The 14,347-nt window shown below is 37.8% G+C and overlaps 1 protein-coding gene across 1 annotated transcript; it reads left to right on the top strand.

Moving 5' to 3' along the window:
• The first annotated feature begins 1,366 nt into the window (after positions 1 to 1,366).
• Positions 1,367 to 3,185, top strand: LOC105793944 (flavonoid 3',5'-hydroxylase 2). The gene is made up of 2 exons (XM_012622863.2): positions 1,367 to 2,330; positions 2,412 to 3,185. Exons 1-2 carry the CDS (start codon positions 1,431 to 1,433, stop codon positions 3,042 to 3,044), a joined length of 1,533 nt encoding a protein of 510 aa, XP_012478317.1. The 5' UTR covers positions 1,367 to 1,430; the 3' UTR covers positions 3,045 to 3,185.
• The last annotated feature ends 11,162 nt before the right edge of the window (positions 3,186 to 14,347 follow it).

The raw sequence follows: 14,347 nt of genomic DNA, 5'->3' as shown, positions 1-14,347 counted from the left end.
CTCAACTTTACACTTAGCCTTCCATTTATTTTTTTTCTATTTTAATTCTTGAATTTGCATTTTTTTTTGTCAAAACATCTCAAATTGGATGAGAAAGTTAATATTTGGTAACTTTGCTTATGTGGCATACACGTGGGTTACGACATAGATATTACATCAGCAATTAATTTTAAATTTTAAAAAATATTTTTATATAATTTTAGTAATTTTTAATTTTCAAAAACAACATTTTATGATTTTTTTGAATTTTAAAAATAATTAAATGTTAATGTATCATCTACGTGTACGCCACGTCAGCAAAATAAAAAAAATGTTAGCTTTTTTTATAACACAAGCTTAAGGATTAAAAAAAGGCAAAAAAATGAAATGCATAGCTAAACTGACTTTTTTGTAAAGTTGGAGGGCTAAGTAAGTCATTATACTTTTTTAAAAATTCCAAAATGATAAATTTGAGACGTAAAACAAGTAAATTATGAAATCATGTTTATCATATTATCTTGTTTTATTTTCTTATTTTGTTTTAGAAGAGTTTTCAAATATACATGATATTTATGTTTTTAATTTGGAATTTAGTCATATTGCCTACAAGATTTCAATATGATCCATTTAATTTTTAAAATTAATTCTAATAAATTTATTTGACACATTTCGACTCAAATCTTATTTTACTCGACTTGATTCAAGAAAAATTTGAATGGAATTAGAATGATAAAATAAGAGTCGTCAACTTAATTAACTCACTAAAATTTATAAAAAAATATGAGAGTGTTATAATTGAAACTTCTTAAAGCTCATAATATAAGACAATAATGAAGGTAAGAAAAGGATTTGATAATTTTTAATAATTAAATCAATCGGAACTATTGAAATTAAGAATTGTAGTTTTACATCTTTTCGTATATTTTTATAGAAATAATATTTTAATAATTTAACTGTTAACGTTGATTCTGGCAGCACAAACGGAATTCCTTAAAGAAACTTTAAAAGGGGAAAGAGAGAAGAAAACAAGTAACTCAAAAATGATTTAATTTGAGTTATTGCACGCATTAAACCAAACCTGAGTTTTTCTTTTTTCTTAAATTATTGGAAACAAAACATTAAAATAGAAAACCTGAAGGACTACCTATTGACATCGAGGGCACATGACAATTATATATTATAGTTTTATCGTAATTCAAATATTTACAAAAAGAAAAACACCGAGTTGCATGTGACTAATAATAAGCCAAAATCAAAAAGTAGCCAACTAATTGACTCCTTTTCATTTTGTTGCTGCCAAACAAGTTTGATGAGTGGGTGGAGCTGAATCTCACATGCCTTGACCTAACCTCTTCATTTATTTAGTCTATATATTCCGAACCAAAGCTGGTTTTTAGAATGTACCACTACCACTCGTGTCTCTTCATATTTGGTTTTTCCGGTACTTCACCATGCCATCATTCGATACTATCCTCCTTCGGGATTTGGTAGCTGCAGCCTGCCTCTTCTTTATCACACGTTATTTCATCCGTCGTCTTCTCAGTAACCCCAAACGAACACTTCCTCCTGGTCCGAAAGGGTGGCCGATTGTGGGTGCTCTTCCACTCTTAGGTTCCATGCCCCATGTCGAACTAGCCAAGTTAGCCAAGAAGTATGGACCTGTAATGTACCTCAAAATGGGAACCTGCAACATGGTGGTGGCTTCAACCCCGGATGCCGCTCGAGCTTTCCTTAAGACCCTTGACTTGAATTTCTCTAATCGACCATCCAATGCTGGTGCCACCCACATAGCCTATAACTCTCAAGACATGGTGTTTGCGGAGTATGGTCCGAGGTGGAAATTGCTTCGTAAACTGAGTAACCTCCACATGCTTGGTGGCAAAGCCCTTGAGGATTGGTCCCAAGTCCGGGCTGTTGAGCTAGGCCATATGCTTCGGGCCATGTGCGAGTCTAGCCGAAAGGGTGAGCCAGTGGTGGTGCCGGAAATGTTGACGTATGCCATGGCCAACATGATCGGGCAAGTGATACTGAGTCGGCGAGTATTCGTGACCAAAGGGTCGGAGTCGAACGAGTTCAAGGACATGGTGGTGGAGCTCATGACGTCCGCCGGCCTCTTCAATATAGGTGACTTTATACCTTCCATTGCGTGGATGGATTTACAAGGGATTGAAGGCGAGATGAAGAAATTACATAACAGATGGGATGTACTTTTGACAAAGATGATGAAAGAGCATGAGGAAACAGCTTATGAACGCAAGGGGAAGCCTGATTTTCTTGATATAATTATGGATAACAGAGAAAACTCTGCAGGGGAAAGGCTTAGTTTGACCAATGTCAAGGCGCTTCTGTTGGTAAGTCGAGTTTGAGTTTTTACTTTCCAAGTTGCATATTCGTAAATTAATGACAAATATTCTTGAATTTTGCGTTGGTAGAATCTATTCACAGCTGGCACCGACACATCCTCAAGCATAATCGAATGGGCTTTAGCTGAAATCCTGAAGAACCCAAAAATACTGAACAAAGCTCACGAGGAGATGGATAAGGTGATTGGCAGAAACCGAAGGCTTGAAGAATCCGACATACCCAAGCTTCCCTATCTTCAAGCCATTTGCAAAGAGACTTTCCGAAAGCATCCATCTACTCCCTTGAACTTGCCTCGAGTGTCCACCCAGGCTTGCGAGATCAATGGCTACTACATCCCCAAAAACACCAGGCTGAGTGTCAACATTTGGGCCATTGGCCGAGACCCTGACGTGTGGGGCAACCCACTGGATTTCACCCCTGAAAGGTTTCTGAGTGGGAGATTTGCCAAAATCGACCCACGAGGGAACGACTTTGAGTTGATTCCATTTGGTGCTGGGCGAAGAATCTGTGCTGGAACCAGGATGGGGATCGTGCTGGTTGAGTACATCTTAGGCACTTTGTTACACTCTTTCGACTGGATGCTTCCTCCCGGTAATGGGGAATTAAACATGGATGAGGCCTTTGGGCTTGCTTTGCAAAAGGCCGTGCCTCTTTCTGCCATGGTTCGCCCACGCCTCGCACCAACTGCTTATGTTTCCTAAGCACATCCCTTGCCTTATCACTGCTCATTTTTCCTACTTCTGCTGCTTGTGTTATCTGATATTCAAGCTTGATGTGATGTGTATCAATTGATGCATCTTTTAGTTTCAATTCTACTCTAAAAACAATCTTGCATGCCTTTCTATTCGATCTTATCCATACCTACCTATACTATCATACTAAGCTTCGTTTAGGGTGGTGAGTATTTGATTGAGTTGAGTCGAATCAAATAAAAAAAATCGACTTAATCAAGTTGATGAATTTTATTTTAGCAACCGAACTCAATTTTTTTTTTGAATCGAATCGAGTCAAAAAATTTCTAGTCAAGTCGAGCCAACGAATCTTATAATTTATACTCAATGTTGCGTTTACATGGACCGATTATTTTAACTAGTAGACGAAATATACGATTATTTAACTATATAAAAAATATAATAGTTTTGTCTTTTAACTTAATGAGTAAACATTTATCAAAATGACATAGTTTAGCCTTTTAACTTAATAGTTTTGACTTTTAACTTTAGAAAAATAAACATTTATCAAAACAACGTAATTTTACCTTTTCTTATTCGGATTTTGGATAACTCAAATTTTGTAATTCATATTTGAGTTAAACCAAAAGCTTTATTTTGAATAACTTGATTAACTCAAATAACTCGAACTATTTAATTCAAAATTTAAATTTTTTATCGAGTTTTTCGAATTAAATTAGATTTTGCTCACCCCTACTTTACATGAACTCTTTGAAATCCAAGATGTATTTTTCTACTTTACATGTTGGGTGATATTGGAAAGTCATAATTGCAAAATTCACCCTCAATGTTCCCAAGCCTTTTCACTTTAGCCCTTAACATTCTTTTTTGTTGCAATCTCACCTGTTGCAAAAAATTTCAAATTAGGCTAGAAAATGGATTTTTTTTTACTTTACTTTTATTGTAAAATAAATTATCGTCAGTGTTTTAGGCTACATCTAGCATGGGCTTTTTTATATAATTTTTGTACATTGGGCCACATCCATCTTTGCAAATTCAGGCTCATGCCCAAATTTGGGCTTTCAACACCCCAAGTTCATTTAAATTCAATCACGTAGCCGAACTTGGGTATATACAGAGAAGTGACAGACGTAGAGAGAAGTGACACAGAGAAACAAGAAAACCCTCCCTCAACCAAATACAAAAAAAAGGCCAAACATAACCACAACAACCAAAACTCAGATTCAGGTTTTTAAATAAAAAGAAAGGTACGAAGCCTTCTTTCAAAATTCCGAACAGTGGAGAGCAGCGGTAGAGGATGAGGAACAACATACTTTAAAAGCAAGCCAATCAGACGGGTAGAACTGGAGATCAGAGAAGGTATATTTCGAACTTTAGAACTTAGAAAAGAATGTCGTAAAGTGTTCAACTTGGCTAATCGGAGCTCCGGCGCAGAGGAGTATGGTGACACCGTCGCCAGATTTTTTGTTTCATGGGCGGCAGAGATAAAAGAGAGGTAGAGAATTTTTCTTCTAGTTTGAAGGTAAAAATGAAATTAAAGAAAAAAAAACTTTTATCATGAAAGGGGTAAGACCCCATAGCCGCACCATCACTTTTTTTTTCTTTTACATTTTTTACTTTTTTAAGGATTAAATTACCCAAAAATGTCGTTTTTTTAATTACTGAAATAGATCGATTTTTGAAATATTTACAAGAATAAGTCGATTTAGAGAAAAACAATTCCAATTAGAAGCTTTTTCAGAGGAAATCTAGAAAAACGATTCCAAGTGGAAGTGCCTTTTGCGTGTCACCAGTTAAACGCTTCCAACTGGAAACATTTTCCTTGTGTTATATTAGGGTTTTTAGTGTGTTATGGTTTAGGGTTAAGGTTTTAAAGTAGGGTTTAGGGTTTTAAAATTTAAATTGATAAAAATTTTAACATAATAATTTTGGATGTTTCGTTTTTTGGGTAATGGAGTTCGATAGACCGTGTACACTTGAGATATAGGACTTGCGACTGTGGGAGATTTGATGCATTTCGTTTTCCATGCGCTCATGCAATTGCAGCGCGTAGAAAATAATGTTTAGGTCTTATGAGTTTTGTGGACGAAGTGTACAAATTAGAAAACTTGTACAACGTATGGAGACACGTATTCCCACCAGTCCTAAATGAACGTATGTGGCTGTCTGTATTGAGCGCTCTGTTTAAGTTGTTATCTAATAGGTCATTACGTCGCGAACCAAAAGGTTGATCGACGCTGCCTCGAATACTTGACAGCATGGATATTTGGAACATGTCAAACCAATTGAGGTTATGTGGGTGGTGTAGGAATTCGTGACATACTATGCTGTTATGTCCACATTGAATGGACGATGCAAACTAAAAGACAAATATCAATTTTGTTAAATGATAATAATATTTTTTTTAAAAACGTAATAATAAAAATCATTGATACAATAGAAACGTTCGATACAATGATAAAATTAACTAGTCCAGATATTGGTCAAAATCTACTCCATATCGAGGTGGTCTACGGTTGCGCCCTGGATTCCTTCTTAGTTCAACTTCTGGATAGGGTTGTGGTCTCGGTAGCTCTTCTTTTTTTTCCTTTGGTCGATTGTGACCCTTGCATTCTCGGTTGCCATCGTTCATCCTCCGGTCTAGGAGTAGGATGAGAAGGTAACCCAGCTTGGTAGAACAAAGATCCTGGAGGTGTTTGCATTATAAACGACGAATGAGCATAACTATGTTAAGTCCCATACATTGATGGGATAACGAGTGGACTCTCTGTTAGTGCCTGAAACATAGACGACCTATACATCATTGTCGACGTCAGAAAAGTAGATGGCATAGGCGTGTAATGCATCGGGGATGGATGTCTAAAAGTCCAACTTGATATAAGACTAGAAGCAGAAACATGTGGTGAATATATAGTGCTTGTATGAAGATGATAGAGTTAGAATACACACTAGAATAAGACGGTACATACTGACCGGTGGGTGGTGTGGGCATCAGTTCTACGGCCGTCAATGCTAGACTATAACATGTACTCCGGATCGCATACTAACTTTGAAACGATAATAGGGTTGCGAGTAAGTAAGAAATCTTATCGATTATTCCACATGTTGATATGTTGGGAGTGAAATATTGGTCAATTCTCATCCGGTTACCGCAAGTCGATAAAATGTAGATCATTAAGGTCTTGAGGTGCCACGGAAATTGATTATTGAAATTTAAACTATAGCAACACTCTATCGGTCTCGTGCATCTCGACGGTAGTATACACTACCAATGGAACTTTCACATGTCAGGTGTTGGGATTCACAAAGAATTCATCGGAATGATTAGTTATATATTGACATGACAAAAATATTAGTTATATATATACTATTAAATACGAAATCGACTATATTAATATTATATAGTTCAAATTTAAATAAATAGGTATCTCTGCTTTTGATCGTTGGTCTAATAGAAGCCGTATATCTTGAAGCTCAGTAGGTAATCCTAAGTGACTCGGCATATGGTTCCACCTATTTAAATAATTTGTTAGCATAATAAGTTTAATTTAAATCAATATTATTATTAAAATATCTATTGAATTTTACCTTGTTAGGAGTAAGAATGTATACGAGCAATTTACTCAAGGATGTAAAAATAGAAATCGGTATTGCGCCCATGATTGCAGTAGTAAAATGCAACCACCAAATTTGATTTTCCCTAGTTGTATCGCCCGACACATAAAGATGTACGCCCGAGTGTATTGTTCTCTTTGGACTTCAGCCGAATCCTTATTGAGCCACCCAAAATTTTTTTAACCAATTCATGTCTATCCGGGCTCCATAAATCATTTTCAGAATTCTCCCCAAAAGTTGCTTGCATACGTCTCTCCAATTGGTTGTGTGAACTAACCCAGTCTGTAACGCTCTGAATTATTTATTTTTGTTTCTGCGAAATCTATTACATGTATCTGCTTCAGTGGTTAAGTGATTTGAGGGTGTATTTGATGTCTTGGGTTCAAGTTCCACTTTTAGCAATTTTGTTATTTTTTATCCTAACGTTATCCCTTTTGGGTGGGCTTATGTTATATTTTCTATGAACTCATACCAGAATGAGCCTGCTAGTTCAAATGGTAAGGTGTTAGCCTACTTGAAGATCTCGTGTTTGAATCCCAGCATGAGCGTGGATGATAATTTGTGCTTCGGTTGTGTGATAGAGGTTAGGTGGAAGTGAAATTCTGGGGTAGTTGAATGTGGTTAGTGGGTAGGATTTTGGGGGATAAGGTGGTTAGTTGATGGAGTGAGGAATTATTTAATTTTAATTTTAATTTATTTTTTTCCTAAAATTCCCTCTATCTGACGTTTTTTTCTCTTCTCTATTTTCTGTCATGAGTAAATTTATTTTCTCTCCATCCTTCAATCCTTGATTTTGATTAAACCGTGTGTTTTTGTTGGTTGATCGGCATTATGGTGCATCTGTCGCTTTTTTCTGTCCTAATTTTTTATTGTGATTTGATTTGGTATATTTGGGTAGGTGTAGTTATTACTTTTGCTTGGTGATTCTTTATTGATGGTTCTTGTTAATGTCGTTTAGGGGAAGATCAAAGGGTTCAAGATTGTTCGTCGGTGGCTTAGTTGCATGGAACTACCGTTGTTCGATTGATGGTAAGGGTTTGGTTGTATAATGAATTGAACGGATCGACTTGGTTTCGATTTTAGTATCGATTTAAGCGACTAATTCGATGATTTATTAGTCAATTTTAAGTTCTAGTTCTCTTGTGGGAGCATTCGCGATAAATCTGAATTAGGTGCGTAATGAAAACACGAGAAAATAAGGTTCAGCGAAAGTAAAAAAATGGCCTGTTGACGCCACACGGGCGTGTGCAGCACATGGATCTGTGACGGGCGAGTGTGTGGTCGTGCGAGTCACACAAGCTAGGCTGATCTGGGTGTATGGACCCACGCGGACATGTAAGCCACACAGGCAATGCCAATTTGGGCGTGTGGGCCACAAGGGCATGTGGGCCCAAAATTTTAAAAATTTCCCTAGGGTCACATATATCATTCTGATCGACTGTGGGCCTTCCGTAGGTTCGATAATGGCAAAACAAACCCTGATGCATGTGATCAGCTATTCTAAAAAACTGATTTGAGTTAGGACAATCAATTTGTATGTTTCACTTTTTAGTATATGCATGTATGATATCTGTATGCGAGCATACGGGTTATGTTAACTCTGTTATATCTGTATATCAACATTCTATATCTGTATTTGGGGGGAATTTGTATATATGGAGGAAGTGTTTTATGAGGCGACATTTCGCCATTATTCTAGCAGCTCAGCTGCAAACTATTCTGATCAATGTCATACGGACACTATGTGGTGTATAGGGCTGGGGAAGTGTTTAATACCCTACGTGGTGTGTTGGGATGGACGGGGATAATGTGTAGAGGACGAGGTAGGATTTTGCATATTTGTATGATTTTGTTAATCTGATTCTGTTGAGGACAAATGTCTGTATCTGTATCTATTTTGTATATGAAAAACTTGAGTTTATGTGCATGTACGACTCTGTTTAGTTACACACTAAGTTTATAAAAACTCACATCTGTTTGTCTGTTCTATTTAGGTAATCCTCAAACATAGGCGGGTCGGTGCAATGGAGTCTCAGTGGTGATCACTAGTTCACGAATTGGTTTAATTAATAGTTTTATTTAAATGCTGCATTATTTTGAGAGTTTGTAATTTTTGGGACTCTTTGGACTGTTGGTTTTAATTTCAGGATTTTGAAATGATTTCGATTCTTATTCTACGACTTTTAACAAAATAATTCATGAAAATGATAGTTTTACTCTTTTAAAACAATTAATACGAGAAGATGTAACATGTAAGTTTTGTTTCAAAACCATTCGTCGTAACATTTTTAGATTCAGCCATAACGTCTGGGTCAGGTTTAGGATGTTACATTTAGTGGTATCAGAGCCAGGTTACAAAACTTAGGCTGTAAATTTTAGGTTTAAAATTGAATTTGAAAAAGAAACAATTTTGTTTCTTGTGAGTTAAGTATGTGGTTCACCGAGTCTTCAACGTTGATCCTGTTAATACTTTTGACTTAGAAATACTATAGTTAGAATTATCTGAAACTATATTGAGTTAGCTAGAAATTAAGATTTCTAAAAGATTTCTGAACTTCTGATAAATATTTGATGCATAAAACATTTGCTAATAAACACTAAAATTGATGTATAAAATTTCGTAATGCAGATAAAATTTTAAAACAATGAGCACTCGTAGAACTCGCGGTTGTGATATTCGTGGGTGCTACAGGTGCCGTAGAAGGACTCGAGCTGAGTCTTCCTCATTAGGCAGTATGCCAAATCTGGATACGAGCGAGACTTCGACTACACCTACTGCTGAGACTAGGTCTCAAAGTCGTTCGGCTGGGGATGACGCATTGTCCCAAGCCATACTGAGGGTATTAGAGAGGGTCGTTGGACCCCAATTTGGAGTTGGGGGACATAGGTTGGTAACTGAACGACTTCGGATCAATAGAGCTGAATTGTTTAGGGGCATCCTTGGAGTCGCCCCTACCGTGCCCAAATATTGGAGGGAGGCCATAGATAGAATAATGAACGACATTGATTGCACTCCTAAGCAGAAACTAATGGGTGTAGTATCTTTGCTTCGCGATGAGGCGTACCAGTGGTTGTTATCGGTTGAGGATGGTACTCAGCCAGATCAATTTAATTGGGAGTATTTTAAACCGTATTCTAAAGGAAATATTTGGGCGTGAGCTATGTAGGTGCTCGTAAGCGTGAGTTCATAAACCTCACGCAAGGTGATGAGACTGTAGCCGAGTATGAGGTTAAATTTTTTGAGACTTAGTCGCTATGCTCGAGGCATGGTAGCATATGAATACGAGAAATGTGTGTTTTGAGGATGGCTTGAAGGACAATATGAGGTTTTTGATTGCTCTGCAAAGAGAGCGAGAGTTCGTCATTCTGGTGGACAATGCGAAGATCATCGAAGAGGTTAAGTGCATGGAGCACCAGGGTAAGGATCGTGAGAGAGGCAAGAATAAGAGGGAGTCGGAGCCTTCTAATTTCGCTTAGAGGCCTAAGAAATGGGATAGACGTGATAGACCTTTTAGAGTGGGAGTTCCAGTTGCTCCTACTGGGGTTCAGCCATGTAGCGACTGTGGTAGGCCCTATCCGGGTGAGTGTTGGAGGAGATTAGGGACATGTTTACATTGTGGGTTGATGGATTATCGGATTAGAGAGTGTCCACAACGTTCTAATTAGATACAAATTTTGGGTTCGTGTTTCGTTCAGCCTCAGAAGATAGAGGTAATGGTTTTGGTAGAGGGTAGAGAGCACCGGGCAGAGGTGCTAATTAGACTGATGTGAGGTAGCCTCCACTTGTTTATGCAGCTCGACGCTGAGAGGACAGAGACACCCTTGATGTGATTATGGGTACGTTCTTTATTTTGATATCCCTTATACTACCTTAATAGATATAGGTCAACACACTCGTATGTAGCTAGTACTGTCTCTGGAAACTTGGGGATTGCTGTTGAGAGTACTTCTGTTGAGATTTTTGTACTGAGTCCGTTGGGTCAATCTGTTTGGGTTAATAGACTATATAGGACTGTACCGCTGGAAGTTTGAGGGGTTGTATTTTTGGCAAGTCTAATGAAACTACCGTTTGAAGAATTCAATTTGATTCTGAGAATGGACTAGCTGGTAGAGCACCGAGTTAGTTTGGGCTGTGCGATTAAGTGGGTAGTTTTGAGAACCAATGATGATGTGGAAGTTGTTTTGATCGACGAGCATCAGAATTAGTTATCTAACATAATTTCTGCTTTAGTGGCCGAAAAGCTGGTTCGAAAAAGGTGTGAAACATATTTGGCCTTCGGAAGTGTTTCAATTTCTAGGGACTCTTCGATCGAGAACGTCAGAACAGTGAGGAAACTTTTAGATTTATATCCTGATGAGTTATCGGGTTTACCTTCGAGTCGAGAAGTTGATTTTGGCATTGAGTTTCTACCGGGTGCAGCTCTGTTGTCCATCACTCCATACTGAATGGCACCGAAAGAGCTTACGGAGTTAAAGGCTCAGCTTTAAGAGCTTCTGGATCGTGGCTTCATCCGTCCTAGTGTGTCTTCGTGGGGGCACCGATTTTGTTTGTAAAGAAAAAGGACAGTACTATGAGGATGTGCATCGATTATCGACAGTTGAATAAGTTAACTGTGAAGAATAAGTACCCACTTTCGAGGATCGGCGATTTGTTTGATTAGTTTCGTGGGGCTTCAGTATTCTCTAAGGTAGATCTCTATTACGGGTATCATCAGCTTAGGGTTAAGGAAACTAATATCTTTAAAATGACTTTTAAGACTCGTTACGGGCACTACGAGTTCCTAGTCATGCCATTTGGTTTGACGAATGCTCCGACTGTATTAATGGATATGATGAAGTGGGTTTTCCAGCCATATTTGGATCAATTTTTTGTAGTCTTTATCGATGATATTCTAATGTACACTAAGACAGGAGGATGAGGATGAGATGATGAACATCTTAGAGTAGTGCTTCAGATACTGCGTGAGAAACAGCTCTACACTAAGTTGAGCAAGTGTGAATTCTGGTTAAGAGAAGTAACATTTCTGGGGCATGTGGTTTCTGCTGAGGGGATCCGAGTTGATTCTAAGAAGATTGAGGCTGTACTTGATTAGAAACAATTTAAGAATGTTTTTGAGATTCGGAGTTTTTTAGATTTAGCGGGTTATTATCGGTGGTTTGTTGAGGGATTCTCGTTGATTGCAGCTCCTCTGATTAAGCTTCCATGCAAAAATGTTCCTTTTGTATGGACTAATATGCAATAATTGAGCTTTGAGAAGCTTAAGTCTGTTTTGACTCAGGCTCCTGTTCTAATACAGCCTAAATCTGGTAAAGAGTTTGTGGTTTACAGTGATACATCGCACATCGATTTGGGATGTGTATTGATGCAAGATGGTAAGGTTGTGGCTTATGCGTCCCGATAGCTTAAGTCACACAAGGGAGATTATCCAACGCATGATCTCAAGTTAGCTGTCATGGTTTTTGCCTTAAAGATTTGGAGACATTATCTGTATGGTGAGAGGTGTATCATCTACACAGATCACAAGAGTCTTAAGTACCCCCTTACTTTAAAGGAGTTAAACCTTAGGCAACGTAAAGTATTAAGATGCTTAAGGATTACGATTGCACGATAGAGTATCATCTCAGAAAGGCCAATGTGGTGGTCGATGCTCTTAGCCATAGAATAATGTCTAATTTGAGGGCGATGTTTGCACGCTTAATTCTGTTTGAGGATGAGAGTTTGTTAGCCGAGTTGTAAGTGAAGCCAAATTGGATTTATCAGATTCGGGAAAAATAGTTGGGGGATGATTATCTGGTTCTGCGTTTTCGTCAGGTTGAGAGTGGTAGTACATCTGATTTTGGGTTGAATAGTCATACGATTCTGTATTTCTAAGGACGAGTTTGTATACATAACGATTCCGATCTAAGATAGTCGATTATAAAGAAAATGCATAATAGCCCTTATGCTATGTATCCCAGTGAAAATAAGATGTATCGAAACCTCTGTGAACTGTACTGGTGGCCAGGTTTGAAACGAAAGGTAACAGATTTTGTTGCTCGTTGTCTAACTTGCCAGTAAGTTAAGGATGAGCACCAGTTACCTTTAGCTTTACTCCAACCCGTTAAGATTCTCTTATGGAAATGAGAATGTGTGACAATGGATTTCATTAGTGGGTTACCTTTAACACCTACTAAGAAGGATTTTGTATGGGTTATCGTAGATCTTCTGACTAAGTCCGCCTATTTCATTCTGATTCGAACAGATTAATTCTCTGCAGAAGTTGGCCAAACTCTACATTTCTGAGATTGTGAGACTTTATGGGGTTCCAGTTTCGATAATTTCTTTTAGAGATCCTTGATTCACTTCTCAATTTTAGAAGAAACTTCATGAAGTTCTGGGTACGAGGTTAGACTTTAGTATTGCATTCCATCCTCAGACCGATGGTTAATCTGAAAGGGTGATTCAAATACTAGAGGATATGCTTCGGAGTTGTGTGATTGATTTTCGAGGGAGTTGGGAAGACTTTCTGACTTTAGCTGAGTTCGCCTACAACAACAGTTTTTAGTCTAACATCCAGATGGCACCTTAAGAGGCTCTGTATGATCATAAGTGTCGTACTCCGCCGTGTTGGACTGAATTGGGTGATTGAAGAATTTTGGGTCTTGAGTTAGTTTTCGAGACTGAAGACAAAGTCATATTGATACGAGATTGTCTGAAGGCAACTTCTGATAGACAGAAGGCTTATGTAAATCTGAAAAGGAGGGATATCAAGTACTCTGTGGGTGACTTTGTCTTTCTTAAGGCATCTCCGTGGAAGAAGGTTTCGCGGTTTGGACATAAGGGCTAATTGAGTCCTAGGTTCATTGGGCTGTCTTAGGTTTTGAAGCGTGTGAGACTGGTCATTTATCAGTTAGAGTTTCCTCTGGGGTTAGACCATATCCATGACGTATTTTCTGTCTGTTGAGGAAATCGAGGTTAGACTAGATTTGACATTTGAAGAGGAACTGATTCAAATTTTGGATTGAGATGTTAAGGTTCTGTGACGGAATCATGTCACTAAGAAAGCCACGTGGGAACGTGAGGACTCGATGCGCCAGCAGTTTTCTCATCTGTTCGAATTAGGTAAATTTTGAGGCCAAAATTTCTTTTAAGGGGTAGAGTTGTAACGCCCTAAATTTTTTTTTTGCAAAATCTGTTACAAATATGTATCTGCTTCAGTGGTTAAGTGATTTGAGGGTGTCTTTGAGGTCTAGGGTTCAAGTCTCACTTTTAGTAATTTTTCTATTTTTTATCCTAACCTTATCCCTTTGGGTGGGCTAATGTTATATTTTCTGTGAAATCGTATCAGAATGAACTTGCTGGTTCAAGTGGTAAGGTGTTAGCCTACTTGAAGGTCTCATGTTCGAATCTCTACATAAGCGTAGATGATAATTTTTGCTTCAGTTGTGTGATAGAGGTTCGGTAAAAGTAAAATTTTGGGGTAGTTGGATGTGGTTAGAAGGTAGGATTCTGGGGGATAAGGTGGTTAGTGGATGAAGTGGGGAGTTGTTTAATTTTAATTTTAATTTAATTTATTTTTCCCAAAATTCCCTCTATTTGACTTTTTTTCTCTTCTCTTCTATTCTTTTTCTCTCCTGAGTAAATTTCATTTCTCTCAATTATTCAATCCTTGATTTTGATTAAACCGTGTGTTTTTGTTGGTTGATCGGCATTGTGG

This window comes from Gossypium raimondii, chromosome 7 (genome assembly GCF_025698545.1).
Source record: "Gossypium raimondii isolate GPD5lz chromosome 7, ASM2569854v1, whole genome shotgun sequence".
Lineage (NCBI taxonomy): Eukaryota > Viridiplantae > Streptophyta > Magnoliopsida > Malvales > Malvaceae > Gossypium > Gossypium raimondii.
Note: the sequence above shows the minus strand (reverse complement) of the source record. Positions and strands in the feature narration are given on the sequence as shown.

Bases quoted from the DNA above. Each gene is read 5' to 3' on its own strand.
- LOC105793944 (XM_012622863.2), top strand. From the start codon at position 1,431: ATGCCATCATTCGATACTATCCTCCTTCGGGATTTGGTAGCTGCAGCC. The intron at 2,331-2,411 runs GTAAGTCGAGTT...TTGCGTTGGTAG, and splicing joins ATGTCAAGGCGCTTCTGTTG to AATCTATTCACAGCTGGCAC.